Source organism: Larimichthys crocea, chromosome XVIII (genome assembly GCF_000972845.2).
Source record: "Larimichthys crocea isolate SSNF chromosome XVIII, L_crocea_2.0, whole genome shotgun sequence".
NCBI classification, from domain to species: Eukaryota; Metazoa; Chordata; class Actinopteri; family Sciaenidae; genus Larimichthys; species Larimichthys crocea.
Window position 1 is genome coordinate 10,832,044 of NC_040028.1, and position 15,677 is coordinate 10,847,720.

A 15,677-nucleotide genomic window follows, 5' to 3' on the forward strand; every position below is an offset into this window, starting at 1 on the left:
GATGAAGTCATGGGCTTAAAGGTGTCTTGAAGGGCACGTACAATGGAATATTATGAACTTGTGGCGACTTATATTGAAATCCCATCCTTTGTTTTAATGTGAAATACTATTCTATCAACTTTACCATACAATACTTCTGCCCATAACACTGCAGCCACACATATTTTACTTGCTTCACTGGATCAATTCCCATCACTCGTCACTTTAAGAATTGAAAGCTTTCTAAACAGATAAAGCTGCCCCAGCACCGAGTATCTGTAATTCTCCGCATTCTCAGCCCCTCTGAATTACCCACCATGTGCTCTGAACTAACGCAAAACATGGGTGCAGCATTTAAGAGGCGGAGGAAACTTTACACTACGAAAAAACACATTTTTTTATTGGCCGTGTATTATTTGTTAATGCAACATAACAAAACACCTTATATTGTCCACTGTTTGTCAGCTGCATAATCTAGGAATGACGAAGATTTGATTGTTAGGCATGCTAACTCAAACAGTGAGAGGTCTACTACCTCATCTGAATTGAAGACTAATCATTGAAAATGTAAACACTTAACATATAATTTTATAATGTGAGGTAGATACACCAAACATAGCTGCCTCTGGGATATTCCTTCAGTCCTGTGTCAGTTATCTAAAGGTTTTAAACTAGTACACTAAGCGAAAACTGTATTTAAAAGATATTTTTTGAAAATCTCTGCAAGTGTTCTACCTTTCTACAATGTTTACTTGGTAACCTTTTATTAAACGACTGCAATTTACATCATACATTTAAAAATATCTTTCCAAAGTACAAAACAATGCTTGTATTGGATGTTTTTCTCGCTATCTTCTACTGTTTTGCCAACACTCAAACATATCTGTAAACTTGAACAGGATGCCAGGGCAGTGTCCCTATGCACATACTCACACACACACACACACACACACACACACACACACTTACATACATCTTGCTCCCAGCAGATGTTTCGTCCACCACTGCCTTCCCAGAAACCCACAAGTGAGCGTATTTTCCCGCCGCAGGGTCGGGGAGCAAAACCACTGAAGAAGACCGCTGCACCCCAACATAAAACAAAACACCAGAGGGAAAAAAATGTACAGAAAACCTTTCAAAAAGGAAAGGAAGGGAAAAAAGCAAAGGATTTTCTAATCCATCCTTTATTGAGGTGGCTGGTTTTCGGCAGCGCAACCTTTTTTATGTGTGAGAAGCCTGGCCTGTAATTTGGGTAGCCACGACGACCATAGGGACTTGTAATAAAACGAGACTCTATTCTGGGATGCTCTGTAATAATGGACGCCACCATCCACTCCTCTTGTTAGAGATGGAAGGATGGATGGAGGGATAGAGATGGATGGATGGACAGATGGATGGATGGATGGTGGATGGATGACATATGGACAGACTGAAAGACAGATGGACGGTGGAATGGACGTGAGCGATTTGTGAGGGATGAAATAGGACCAACAGAGGTCAAACTAAAAGCAAAAACCTGAATCAATAGCCAGATAGAATCTTGCTACATATAAAATAGAAATAAAAACTGGATGGACAAACGGATAGGTGACTCGCTGGATAAACAACCTAATTAAATCACTCACTCAAGCTCTCACTAACTAATTAGCTACCTCTCAAACACGTTAGCCTATCTTTTGTGATCGATACCTGGCAGGACCTCTGACTGGCCATTATGCCCTTCAACACTGTTACAAGTCCCTGTGGTTGAATCTCTGCATTCAGACACCTCTCTATAATCTCCACGCCATGTTAACAGTCACCCATTATCTGAAGGCCATAATTAGGAAATCACATTGGCATATACATCCTGTCATTAGAAGTGTCTATTGCTATTGCATTGTAATTACATTTTAGTAGGTTGTTATTACACCATTTAGAAGCTGTCCGTCTTACCTCAATCTCCTCCTTAATTGGTTATGCTGGTCTGTCCCGCCCCCCCGGGTCCGCCCACCTCTTTGACGGAACATTCCAGTGGTCTGAGCATTTTAAGCTGGAGAGTATTACAACTGAGTCTAATATGCCACAGAATGAAAGAAATGAAGAGGAGAAAAAAAAAGTGGGCAGAGCGAGAGAGAGAGAGGGAATTTGGTGAAAGACAGAACTTGGGAAGAGGGGTAAAAAAAAAAGAGGGATTGAGGAGAAATGAAAGAGGGAAAAAAGGGTGAAAAACACAGTTTTCTTGTTGCATGACAGATTCCCTCCCAGCCAACCAAGGCTTGTCCTTTAATACCCAGAATCCTTCATGTGGCTTCTCAACGATTGCACATGGGGCAAAGCTGACCACATCGCTGCCACGCTGCTTATTATACTGCATTGCTCACACTCTGCATGTGTGTTTGCATGTGTGTGTGAGACTAAGTGCCCGTATACTGTACAGTAAATGCGTACACAATCAAGTGTGCACGTGTAAGCTTGTTGGAAAGCAGCATCAGTCATGCAGAGAAGCGTTCAGTGAGACTTGCATGTCTTAATTTGTCAACACCCTGGTGATGGATGGGAGAGAGAAAACCAAAATTTTAAAATGTGAGGGGAAATGGGAAAGAAGAGCCACAATTGAGGAAAATCATTTTCAGTCTTATGAGTGTTTAAACAAAAGTAAAGCTTGTAAAAATTAAAAAAGATATATCATCTGCTCTCTTATGTCTCAGCTTGAAATGGGTAACTGAGCAATGTGCTGACTTGCAATTCTGCTTTAAGGCTAGAAATATGAAAATCTATCAAATATTAAATTGATGTGGATGTTTGTGGAGGTTAGAATCAGGTCTGTTTGGCTAAACTTCATGATGGTCTCTTATAAAAACATTAGGAGCTGTTAAAATAGAGGTTATTTACAACATCATTTGAAACATGTTGTGTTGAATAGTAGGTAGCTGCATAAGACAAACTGAATGAATCTGACTGCATGTATTTACCATCAATTGAAAATGGGTCACAGACATTCTCATACAAGGTAAAAATAAGTAATATAAGACAGTACCAACATGGTTTCACTTCACTGTGGTATTACATACACATGCATATACTATACAGTCTTACCCACACAACTACAGGCCCACTGGACACACTGCATAAGTTTTCCACCACTGTCAAAGGCAAGAATAGATGGAAGCAGGAGAGGAAAATGAAGGACGGCGACTACGACATGAAGCAAAACATGTGTTCCTTTCTACTGACCGCAAGGACTTCCTCTTTATGACCTTCGTGACCAGCCTTGTATACTGCATCCAGACACATACACACAAAAGCACGCACACAAAGCGCAACTTTTTAAAGCCTTCCAATAATACACCCTATTATATCTGATTTAAAAATCACATATTTGAATATATCTAAAGTCAAAATAACATTATCTTGTAATTGTGCAAACCATTCAAATTTAAAATATTAATAATATTTAGTTGGTTGCAAGAAGAAGGCATGAATAAAGTTTAGTAGCTTTGACATCCCTGTAACATGCAATAAGAGGAAGGTGCTAATCAACAGTAATGATACTTATACAGTGTTTTATGCAATTATCTTTCCCAAACATTAAATTGTAAAATTTGCTTGAAGTAAACTAACTTACACCCCAAATGCAGTATACCGGTGTAGTGTTAGTTACCTCCACTAATACTGCAATATTTGTACATATTTACCACTCTGGAATAGCATATGAACAGTGTGTATTGTTTATGGAATAGCTATATATACACTACATCCACCTTTTACATAATAATGTTAATTGCGCACATAAATACCCTAAACACTAAATATTCATGTTAATAGTGCAATAGTTTGACAACCTATTCAATATTCAACCTATTCCAATTCAGTATTGGATCTTATTTTGGGATTGTATCAAGCATGAAATAATTCAGCAATATTAGATAAGAGGGTGTGTTTTACCGTCATTATTGGCACAACAGTGATGTAGTCAGGAAATAGGTACTGGGAAGTTAATGAATCATGGATGGATTGCTTGAAGCTGCCTCAGAGAGTTAAGAATAGAGCCACTGATCATCATCATCATCATCATCTTCATTATTATTATTATTATTATTATTATTATTATTATTATTAGTAGTAGTAGTAGTAGTAGTAGTAGTAGTAGTAGTAGTAGTAGTAGTAGTAGTAGTTCATATAACAATAATTCACACCTTATCATGTAGGGCTGTGTATACTGATGCATGTCCTCATACTGATGCGCCACAGGTTGTTCAACATTATTGGATGTTTGCTACCCTCTGCTGTTCAACAGTCAAACTTCAACAGATAAGTTAATCATTTAATTTAACTAATGAATGTATAAAGGAAATAAGTGATTCATCCATCAGCGACAGATGATGTCAAATAAAGCAGTGAAAAATCTGTCTAGAAAACAGGCCTGAAAAAGCACACGTCAAAGCATAGTCATGTTTGAAGATAATTTGCAAAACCAATTTGTTTGCTGTATCTTTACAATATCCAGATAATCAGTATTATCAACAGCAATTATTATTCTTGTGCAGTATGTCTTCAGGACTTTTAACATGAATATCATGACTCAGTATAGCCTGAAATACAAACACATCCATCTGAATTATAGTCACTCAGCAGCTTTAGATCAAAACCTCCAAATATAGACATGACAGGAAGAGACACACACACACACATGCACGCGCTGCACATTACAGAGTGCCCTTAAAAGTTGTCAAATGGCCGATTACAGTCAGCCATATAGGGCTAGAGGTGTGTGTGCATATTTGTGTGTGTGCATATGTGTATCTGCGTGCCCGTGAGTACGGACAGGAAGTAGTGGTGGCTGGTTTGTGGTCAGTGGCAGGAAAGAATGGTAACTATGCTGTTGCTGTGACTACGGCTGGTCACAACGCAGGCTTTGGGTTTCCTGACACACTGCATCCTGAAACCGCATCCCACCATCACTGCATTCATCCTTCTATACCTGCTGCTTCCATTTTTACAATTAATCACTATGTTAATTCATCTCTCCTTTAGATTCTTTCTCCTCTTGTATGCCTCTCATTCTTTCTTTCTTCATCCACCCTGCATCCCACAACACCCCAACACCCCACTCCATGCACAGTGGCATCTTTATAAAATGCTTCCTTACTAAATGCTGCTCCACCCTTCTCTTTAAACATTAAACGCTGCACAACAGCGTGACCACAGGAACTAAAAGGCCGTGTTTCTGTGTTGTTTACTAGCCTGAGGCATACCGCATCCCTCTCATTCACATCTGGGCCCACAACCATCTACAACCAATGAGAGAGGGACGTAATGATATCACCACAGTTAGGAAATTAATCTCTCATGGCACCTTCTTTAGAATTTTGTTTTCAAACACCATGACAGCAATGATAAACAATCATAATATTGCAAATTTGGGTTATTTTTTAAAATGTATGATTTGCATATATGTAATAATACTTGATGATATATGACAAAACCTGCATAATCATTATTTTACAGCATCTTGCAGCGTCAGTGTTTCAAGAGTGTTTCCTGTTACTACTTGGTAATCATTCAGTCTGTCATTCATTCATTCTGCAAACTGAATCGACTGGTAATGGGAATTTCCCCAAATATCCAAGGTTCATTATTTTTTCCAGAGTTGCCAGAAATAGGCAAACATGAAATAAATAAATAAATCATGGACTTTGAGTCCAAAATTGAAATAAACAAAAAAACAAAAACAAAACTCCACCAGTAGATGTCAGCCTTGCCAAAGGAAGGCATAAAAAAGGAAGACGCAAACGATGCCAAAGGAGGGTAATGGGTTCACCAGTTCAGCACAGCAGCATGGAAACTTTTTAGAAACTAGCATTTAAATGGCTTTTAAATGCACCCTAGTTTTAAACCATCACCAATTCACAATCAAGCAATACACTGCACATTAACAGAAAAGACTCACAGAGAGCTGTGACACTGTATGTGGTCAGATCCCGTCATCCTCATTATTTGCACTCACTTTGTGTCACCACCAACTGCACTGTTGCATTTTATGATATTTTTTATTTAATTTAATTTAAGTAAAAGAGTGTTTCTAGAGATTGTTTTCGTATCATGTCGTTTTATTGTGTCTTATTATTCTTTTTTATCATCTTTATTTTGTTTTATTCTTATTTTATTAGTTTAGTTTTATTAGTTTTATTCTTATTTTTATTTTATTTATTATATTTATTTTGTTTTATTTTCTACATTTATTCCAGTTTTGTCATAATGAACTCTGCTCAGTCTTGGACGCGCATGCGCACAGCAGAGCAGAGCGGTCCCCTCTCTCTGCCAGCTCAGCTGACAAACAGCAGCACCTCGGCGGCGGCCAGATGATGATGGCAGACTCTGGAAGTACCGAAGAAGTGGCTGTGATCGGTAACACCGACATCACCTCAGCGGAATCCGAAAACAACATCATAAACACGGTCAAACTTTCAGTTTCTTCTGCCTCTGTGAGAGACATGTGTGTTTGAGTTTGTCAGCCTGGTGTAAACTTTACCAAGACAGGCCTTAATGTGACGTTAGCTAAGGTGGAGACTTTTTCCACTGCAGATATTTAAAGAGATTTAAAGCCACACTTTGGCTACTTGCTTTGCAAGGTAACGTTAAAGTTACAAAGTCCGCTGAAGTTACTCTCGCTAACATTTACTCGGAGCTACTTTGCAAACTTTTTGCTCATGACGTTAGCTCGCCTGGCTAGCCTCGGTCTGAAAGCGTAAAGTTGTGTTGAGCGGCTTTAAATCCTCTTTGCGTCCTGTCCTGATGCCTGTGGGCTCAGATGAGAAAAGGGTTCATGTTTCTGTGTAAATAAACACCCACCTTTAGCGCCTCATAGGTGTTTTAGTGTGTCATCGTTGTTGTCTTGTGACCTGCTCGCTCCTGTCATCACCTGTGTTACAGCAGCTTCAGGAGATTTAATTTAAAATAACTTTATTGTTTCCATTTGTCTTTTTATTCTCTTTTTTTAAACTTACGTTGTACTCAGCTGTCATTTCTTCTGATACTTTTATTTACATTATACCTGCATGATTCATGTAACATATATATATTTATTTTTTAACCTCTTTACCTATTACAATTCATTTATATAGAGCCAAATCATATTAGAAGTCATATGTCATGAAACTCCCCATATAGAGCAGGTCCAGACTGTACTGTTTGTAATATTATTTACAGAGACCTAACAGTTCCCACTGTTTGCAGAGGACAAACTTCCTTTAGGAGGCAGAAACCTCGAGTGACAGACAGATGGACGGACGGACGGACAGACGGACAGACGGACGGACAGACGGATAGATAGATAGACAGACAGACAGATCCCCCAAGGGGAAATGAATAAATGAAATGAATAGAGAGAGAGATGCACAGCAGCAACAATAACAATGGTGATAACCATAACTATAATTAAAATATGACTAGCAGTAGTAATAATACTAATAGTATCTGTAGTGGATGTCAAGCAGGAGAAACCACAATCCACGAGAACCTGCGAGTAATAAGATGCATTAACATTCATTTGTCCAAATGGAGAGGAAGAGAAGAAGAAAACAGACTGTTGCTTAATGGGAAGTCCCCTGGCAGTCTAGGCCTATAGCAGCATAACTAACTGTAAGACTTGAATAAATAGGAGATGTTTTAAGCCTACTCTTAGATGTGACTGATTTTTTATTTATTTTTTCCTGTCTGTGTAGATGGTGGAGAGAGGGACAGCTCTGTTGAGGAAAATGGAGATAAATGTGGCGGAGGCAGAGAAGAGAACGGGGAAGAACACGGTCAACATGCAGGAAACCTACACGGTCTACCTCATAGAAACACGGTAGGTCATAAAATGGAGCGTTGCACGGAAGCATACGCAAACAGAGAAAAGCAGCACTGACATGAAGAGCAGAGAGGGACCACTTACGCCTAGAACATGTTTGCCTTTTCATCTAATTTAATTTAATTGTATGCTCAGAGTAATTAAGCCAAATTCTTCCTTTAAGCGATGCAGTTCGGCAACCTCAATTGGACTGGGACTCTCTGAGTATCTTATTTGATTAGATTTCAAAGCTACAGGTGCTTTAATCGATCACTCAATGAGACATTAACCCCTTTTTCTTTACCATATTTTAAACCTTTACCAAATGTGATAATTGCAGCTGTCATATTTATGTTTACAGAGTTTGTCAGAGGTTGAAATTCTTTTGTTAATAGAGCTTTTCACACTTACTATTTAATCTGGTTAAGTTAAACAAGCTCAAGGGGCAGAATAGCTTACACTGATTACTTCGCTACCTTGTGTCTTCATTACGTTCACCGCGATGATTACTATCGATTAACTATCCAGGTGGCACTAAGGCAGCTCTCTGAAATCCACTTAAAGGGGTTTGGTCCATAGGTGTTCAGTCTTTTAATGACAGTGTGACAAGTTTTTCTCCCTCTTCTCTTTCTCATAAAAGGCCACTGGCAAAGCAAAAGTTACATGTGATATCTGTGTCTCAAGTTTCGTCGAACAAAAACAGTCGTTCAAATGTCTCGCTGCTTAGATCGTAACACCTAGAAATACTGTCTATTCCCATTCTGTCTGTCTGCAGGCCAGCTGAAACGATCCCAGAGGGGGCTATGCCTGCTGCACCTGACACTTTGTGGAGACGCTACAGTGAATTTGAGCTGCTCAGAACATACCTCCTGGTCACCTTCCCCTACATCATCATCCCTCCACTACCAGAGAAAAGGGTGAGTGACACATTAGATGGAAGGAGAAATATAATAAGATTAAATGCATGTGATTAATTTGCTGCGTAGAACTGACTATTTCATCTGTAGTTTTCATTTTTCTTAGTTTGCTCTTCCTGGTAGTAGATATCTGTGTATTTTTAGGTCATACTCACTTGTTCTTTTTTTTTGCTCCCTGTATTGTGCCCTTTGTAGGCAGAATTTGTGTGGCACAAGCTGTCAGCAGACAACCTCGACCCAGACTTTGTCGAGCGACGGAGAGTCGGCCTGGAAAACTTCTTGCTGCGTGTTGCATCACATCCTGTCCTTTCCAATGACCAAATCTTCTTCCTCTTTCTGACAGAGGTTAGCACTTGCTTCACATAACGTCCCATTGAAGTCTTCTGCCGTACATATGCTGACATACGCGCACTGGTTTCAAAAACTCATTTCGAGCTGACAACATTTTTACATCACTATGGAAAAACAATTCAACAGGCTGTGCTGGTGGGATGATGCCGACAAAGGATAAGAAATTCGAAAGGGCATATCCCGCTGCAGTGGAAAAAATAGGCTGAAATGACCCTCAGCCATAACAACATAACAAGATAGCCCTTAATTTTATACCGTACGAAGTATAATAAATACATAATCCTAATTTGCTGTTTATTTAGTAGTTTGAATAACTGCTACCCTAATTAACTTTACCAAGTCAAAAAAGCCCTTCATGCAGATTCTTGTTATTTGATGCATGTTTTTAAATGAAAATCCAGATTTGTATTTCATTATCTCCCCATAGCCTGTAGCAGTTAAATCCATTGTGGTGTTTTGTTGTAGCAGAATCTTAAACTGGGTGTTTTTACACAGTAACACTGATAATCTCTGTCTGTCTTCTGTCAATCATCTGTCCTCAGGAGAAGGGATGGAGGGAGGCAGTTTTGGACACTGGTTTCCAAGACAAGGTATAAAGTTCACACTGCACACTTTGGTTGGGTAGTAAAGTGTCTTCACCGTTTTACAAACATTCATCAAGTTCCTCCTCTTGCTGAATTGCGCCTACCTCATCATATTTTTTCCTGTTTGCGAAATAAAACCGTCTTAACATGTGCGTAACTCTGCTCCCTGCCAGGTTGACTCCAGACTAAAGTCTCTGAGTGCGATGTTCAGAGTCAAGAATCCTGACAAGTAGGTGTAAAACAGACACACAGAAGTTAGGCTTACTTTTCATTGGTTTGGCAATGAATCATTTTGGCTAGGGTTTATACATAACATCCAAACAGGTTTTAATGAGTAGACTGAATTAACTGAGCTGAATGATCCCAGTGGCAAAACGGGCACTAAGTGCTATGATAATTGGAGAATCTCCAGGGCAACACAAACTCAAACACAATGAACTGCATGGATTCAGTTAAGCATTGTTTGAGTTATGCACAACTTCTGGTGTTCTCCAGGCGATTCACAGCACTGAAGCAGTACAGTGATGAACTGAACACTGTCATCTCTCAGTTACTCAGGGTGCGGGCGGTGAGTTTTGGCATGTGCACACACACACACACAAACACACACACACCTATATTTAACCTGTCTACCTAGGTTTGCAGAAGTGATGAATAGTGAATACTGACATTTAGTATGAGTATTTAGCGTGCTAGATCAGTAACTTCATCACCAGCTTGTGTGAATTCATGTACTGCGAGTGCGGCCTACATGTATTTACGAACCAGTATTACTCTGTTTTTTCCAAAACAATGGATTAAAAACTGCGTCAAGCTGTAGGTGTGCTGATTCTCGGTGTGAATGTCAGTACTTGCAAGCATTTGGTGTTAACGGAAAGCAATTTGAATCAATGTTAATACAATAAATATTTTCTAAAGGGTTTTAAATGGTGACCATCTGAAGTAGAAAGGTGTGTTCATAATGACTGATTTGATTGTCTTTATTCTAGAGAGTAGCAGACCGGATGTATGGAGTTTACAAAGTCCACGGTAACTACGGCAGAGTCTTTAGGTGAGGAACACTGTTCTGTTGTTACTGCATTTCTACATTAATAAAATAACATAGTTTTAAATCATAGATTTAAACAAAATGAAGACTGTTGTGCAAGACAAATCATATTTTACATCACAATATTTTGCCTGTAAGTATTTTCCAAGAGGTCTTTAGGCTTACATAACTTACAATTTAAGTTATGTATGTCTGATATGTTTTGTCTCCAGTGAGTGGAGCGCTATAGAGAAAGAGATGGGGGATGGACTACAGAGTGCTGGCCACCACATGGACACGTAAGTAGTAGATTAAACTTACATAATCACATTTCGGCTTCAATTTAAGCGTGCACACTTCAAGCATTAATAGACCGTTCATTAAACCGTTACCGTTAGACACGTTGTCGGACGTAAGACTTTTTGTTTTTTTGCATCAATGCCACTTTTATGTTTTAGGTACGCTGCATCAATAGATGACATTCTGGAGGAAGAAGAGCATTATGCAGACCAACTGAAAGAATATCTTTTCTACACTGATGCTGTCAGGCAAGTGTGTGTGTGTGTGTGTGTGTGTGCGTATGTGTGTGTGTGTGTTTTTAAAAAAGAGAGATATCTCTCTATCAGGCTAAACAATAAAGTGTCATGCAATATTAATTAATTTGACTAGCGCTGTTATCAGGATTGACAGAGCACCAAAAAGGAGTTGCAGGTTTCTGTATGGCCACATTGGTGTTTAAAGTCAGAACACTTTATTAACATTTGGTTTGAAGAAATCGTACCATATGTGTTCAAGCAGAATTGGCAAGAAGGCATCATGCATAAGTATTTTAATCCCGCTGGATTTGATTAGATTTTGCTGACTCGTTTCTTAAACATAAATGCCAACCACCTGACAGCTGGTTATTAAATGTGAGAACTTATCAGACTCTGAAATTCTTACCTTAACCATCTCACTCCTCACCAAATATGGTGTATCACCACCCTTTTTCCTATCCGACTGTCCCTGGATCATGTAAAAAATATCTATGCAGGAAACATGCTCATTTGCGTATATTACAAACATTGTAATGATACAAAGCTTGTTGAAAATCAGCAACGTTTCTGTTTAAAGCTTTCCTTAGCTTCTTAGGTTAGGTTTTCCTCTGGGCTTTAGAGATGTCTCTTAAAGAAAACTCCAACACTCACTTGTGTGCTTCAACCTCACGTTGCTATTGCTGCATTCAAAACAAAGCAACATGCAGCAGAGCCAATGCAAATCTTTATTTGCATATTTAAATCTGTTTCTTTTAGCATCTAATACACACCAGTACTTGTTCGGTTGTAGGGCTCCTTGATGCAGTTATGTCTTTGACTCTTGTTTTAATATTAGTATCACAATGCAGTAATATCATACATATTTTTGGATTTAAATTGTAATCAAGTGTTTGTGTGTGTGTGAATTCAGGTCAGTATGTAGAAAAAACGAGTTGATCCAGTATGAGCTCGAGATGGAGGTTCAGGACCTCGCCCATAAGAAGCAGCAGAAAGAAGAGCTGCTTACTGGGGTAACACACTGACTTATCGTCTCTCACACATTCTGGACAAATACACAAAGGCTACACACGTTTTTCTGTGGTCGGATTTGATGAAATCATCAGATAATTTGTGTTTGTGTGTGTGTGTGTGCAGACGGTGCGCATCTTTTCTCTGAAGGGGATGACGAGTAAACTGTTTGGCCAAGAGAGCCAGGAGCAGAGGGAGAGCAGGGTGGCAGCCTTGGACCAGAGTATCCATGAGGGAGAGGAAACAGTCCTGCAGAAGAACAAAGAGTGCAAGTAAGCTCAACAACGATGACTAAATCCTTAATTTAGATAATGACTGAATAATCGTTTCAATACAGAATAACATAAATGTATCACCAGAGCTCACCCCGTGCTTTACTCTCCCACGTGGAATGACATTTATCGTTGTGATTGTGTCTCTAGGGAGTTTGTGCGATCAGCTTGGGAAGACATTGAACGATTTAAGGAACAGAAGGACAAAGATTTGCGTGAAGCGCTAATCAGCTATGCCATTATGCAGATCAGCATGTGTAAGAAGGTACGGGGTTTCCATAGTTTGATGGATTTGTGATGTCGATTCTTCAGCAGTTCCATTTTTTTTCTAAGAATAACTGTGTTGTTGTCTTTCACTGTCTCAGGGAATCCAGGTGTGGTCCAACGCCAAGGAGTGTTTCAACAAAATGTGAGCTACTTTCCGGCCATTCGCTCTCATGCACCAAAAACAATAGCCAATCAGATTGGAACTGTCAGCCGATCTTTAAAATGCAATTTTATGGAGATGGCCATGGGAGCCCAAATACTGCCTTTGTTTTGTTTGCTACCTTGAATCGAAGTTAATTATAATGATTCTGTCTCTTTCCCCCCCTCTCTATTTCCCTCTCACACAGACACACACACTCATTTATTCTGAAAACGTTTCACAGTCAGAGTAATTTAGCTTATCCACACCCTTTAAATCCAAGTTTCCCAACTGTACTATTCTCTTGGCATTCTGCTGATGTGATGTTTATGCTGCAGATTGTCCAGATTAAAATTTCTTTTTCCTCGTTAGTTGCACAGAAAAAATTAGGAAGGAGAAGCTGCTCATTCTAGTCAGTGGTTCATTTTACTCTTTTTTTGAGTTACTTGCCTTAGAGAAATTAAAACAGAAAAGTGTTGCGTGGCTCTACATGTTTCACCTTTAGAGATACAAAAACTATTCTGCAAAACATCTATGAACAGCATTCCCAGGTCTCTAAAATGTAGCCACAATGCACACTGAAATAAGATGGCAGTTAGGGAATCAGCCTGAGAATTGTTGCCGTTTGCTGTATTGAATGAAATGATCTGAAACTCGAGTTAATAAAAATAGAAGGTGGAGATCAATCAGGGACAAGAAATCCTCGATTCCAACACAAAGGGAAAATGGACCACACTTTAAGAAGCCACTACATATTTACAGTTTCTTTTTCTTCATGCTGGAGAATTTATGCTGTCATTGATCAGCCGACCAAAGGGCTTATGACCAAGTTATTGTATAGTACAGATCACGTGTTTGTTTGTTTGTGCCAAAAGCATAGAGCCATAAGTATGATCCAGTCACAAAGGCCTTAGACAGTTTTGGTTACCGTTGACTCTACCGTAGATTTTTTTTTCTTGAACTCCTTAACGGAGGATTTTTGGAGGACGGAAACACGATGCCCCAACAGACTACCTGATCTACAAAGTGTAACCATAAGTGTTAAAAGCAACACATACAGACAATAGTTGAGGTTTTTGCTCTTAAGCTTTATAGCCTTACTATGAACATTGGTTTTGTACAACAGGGGAGTGACAAAAAAAAAAAAGCTGTGCCCTCTTTTCTGATATAAAGTCACTAAATAATCAATCTGGGTTCCACGAATGCCTCAGGTCAATGTTTATGGAAAAATACTGACCAAATACTGGAAACCTTTTAACTACAAATTTGTTGGATCCTCAGAGTCTCCATACATATGCTGTACGTTCACAATGCACGTGTTACTATTGCTTCATGATATCAAGTTGGGGAGGCAAAATTGGTACAAAATGGCTATGACATGTAAAAGCATGTAAACACAAACCCTACCTTTTCAGAATAAACTTAACCTGTTTACTGTAATTATCCCAAATTGAGGCTTTATGTATGTTTTTATAATAAATGATAAATTGTTTTTATGTGTATATAATCATTGTGTTAAGACGCTAATAAAAATATTTCCTTCTTTTTTTAAACTATTTTCATTGTATTTTTTTTTTTACAACAAACGATGTACAATGGAGTCAAAGATGATACTGAAATCCAGGGTGATTTGTGACACTGTGCTGGTTTCCACCATGTTTACAGAGCCGCTATGTCAACCGGGTGTGTGATGACTTGTCATGTGTGCAGCTTGGTGGCATGGCATTTTGTTGAAATATAAAACAGGCTTTTATTGAGCACGCTGGAAAGGTCTGACTCGTCTATTTCATATTTGTCAAAGTAGGACACAGTCTTACCCCTATGCAAAAATGTATTCAATTTTCCATGACATCTGTTGTGATAAGATATGAAAATCAGATGGCCGTGTCTGTTTACGCTCATGTGATGGTGTCGCACTGATGCCTGTTCAGTAATGTATCATAAAACAGTTTAGTTATTGTTTTGTAGTTTCTTCAAATAGTAATAATATAAATTAACTTCTGCGCTGGATATATGCATGGACTTTTTAAAGTATTATTTTTCTTTCAAATATATGCATAATTCTTGTAATTATGAATAATGTTATAAGAGGTGATGGGAAATAGTGAGGTGAAATAACAGAAATATTAATTTACAGTTTAAATGTGTTCTTAGTGAACTGCAATCACATTAAACCTTCATTTCCAACTCATGATGTACAATATGAAAGAAGATATGAATATAATATGTTCACAATAATAGAGAAATGAAGGAAAAACTTGAGGAAATGAGCCATTATCTTATCTTAAGTTGTCAAAAAAAAGCCCTTTGAATAACTGAACACTGCACATCGGAAGGGCTGGACAAAGCCTTGAACCTGAGATGTGTTCTGGGATTTGAACGCCTCACATAAAAGAGATTGGTTAAAGGTGTAGACTGTGAAATTACGAATGTATGGCGCCATCTGCCGATCAATACCAATCATAAAAAGCAGCCTTTAATTTGCACAGAGGCGGCTTAACAAAGTGGGAGAGAAGAGGAGCGAGCAGAGGAAAAGAAATCAGATCCACCTACTGGTCGGTTTTTTTTGTATGAGGTCATGTGTGGTTTTCTCAAATGGAAACCTAACATTAATTCAACATTAAAAACAGGCCTTCAGTTTTCCAAATGCAGTAATTCAGTGTACCCTTCATAAACCTGATACTTTAATAAGTCCAAGTAAACCAAGGGCTTATTGGGATGTAAGAAAGCAGTATAGGCAACCTAAATCATTGCAAATGTATAACTTAATGTGGAAATGTTTGA

The 15,677-nt window shown here is 38.7% G+C and overlaps 1 protein-coding gene across 1 annotated transcript; it reads left to right on the plus strand.

Annotated features, from left to right (window-relative positions):
- The first annotated feature begins 6,244 nt into the window (after window positions 1-6,244).
- On the plus strand, window positions 6,245-14,447 carry LOC104928676 (sorting nexin-4). Its single transcript, XM_019267049.2, has 14 exons — window positions 6,245-6,419; window positions 7,686-7,810; window positions 8,568-8,709; window positions 8,905-9,054; window positions 9,603-9,650; window positions 9,818-9,873; window positions 10,140-10,212; window positions 10,634-10,695; window positions 10,905-10,970; window positions 11,130-11,219; window positions 12,118-12,217; window positions 12,342-12,487; window positions 12,638-12,752; window positions 12,853-14,447. The coding sequence occupies exons 1-14, from the start codon at window positions 6,324-6,326 to the stop codon at window positions 12,898-12,900; spliced, it is 1,317 nt and encodes a 438-aa protein (XP_019122594.1). The 5' UTR covers window positions 6,245-6,323; the 3' UTR covers window positions 12,901-14,447.
- The last annotated feature ends 1,230 nt before the right edge of the window (window positions 14,448-15,677 follow it).

What these genes read in the sequence shown, in the direction of transcription:
- LOC104928676 (XM_019267049.2), top strand. Translation starts at nt 6,324, where the DNA reads ATGATGATGGCAGACTCTGGAAGTACCGAAGAAGTGGCTGTGATCGGT. An exon ending in AACTACGGCAGAGTCTTTAG is followed by an intron (nt 10,696 to 10,904) that starts GTGAGGAACACT and finishes TTTTGTCTCCAG; the next exon opens with TGAGTGGAGCGCTATAGAGA. An exon ending in CAGAAGAACAAAGAGTGCAA is followed by an intron (nt 12,488 to 12,637) that starts GTAAGCTCAACA and finishes TTGTGTCTCTAG; the next exon opens with GGAGTTTGTGCGATCAGCTT.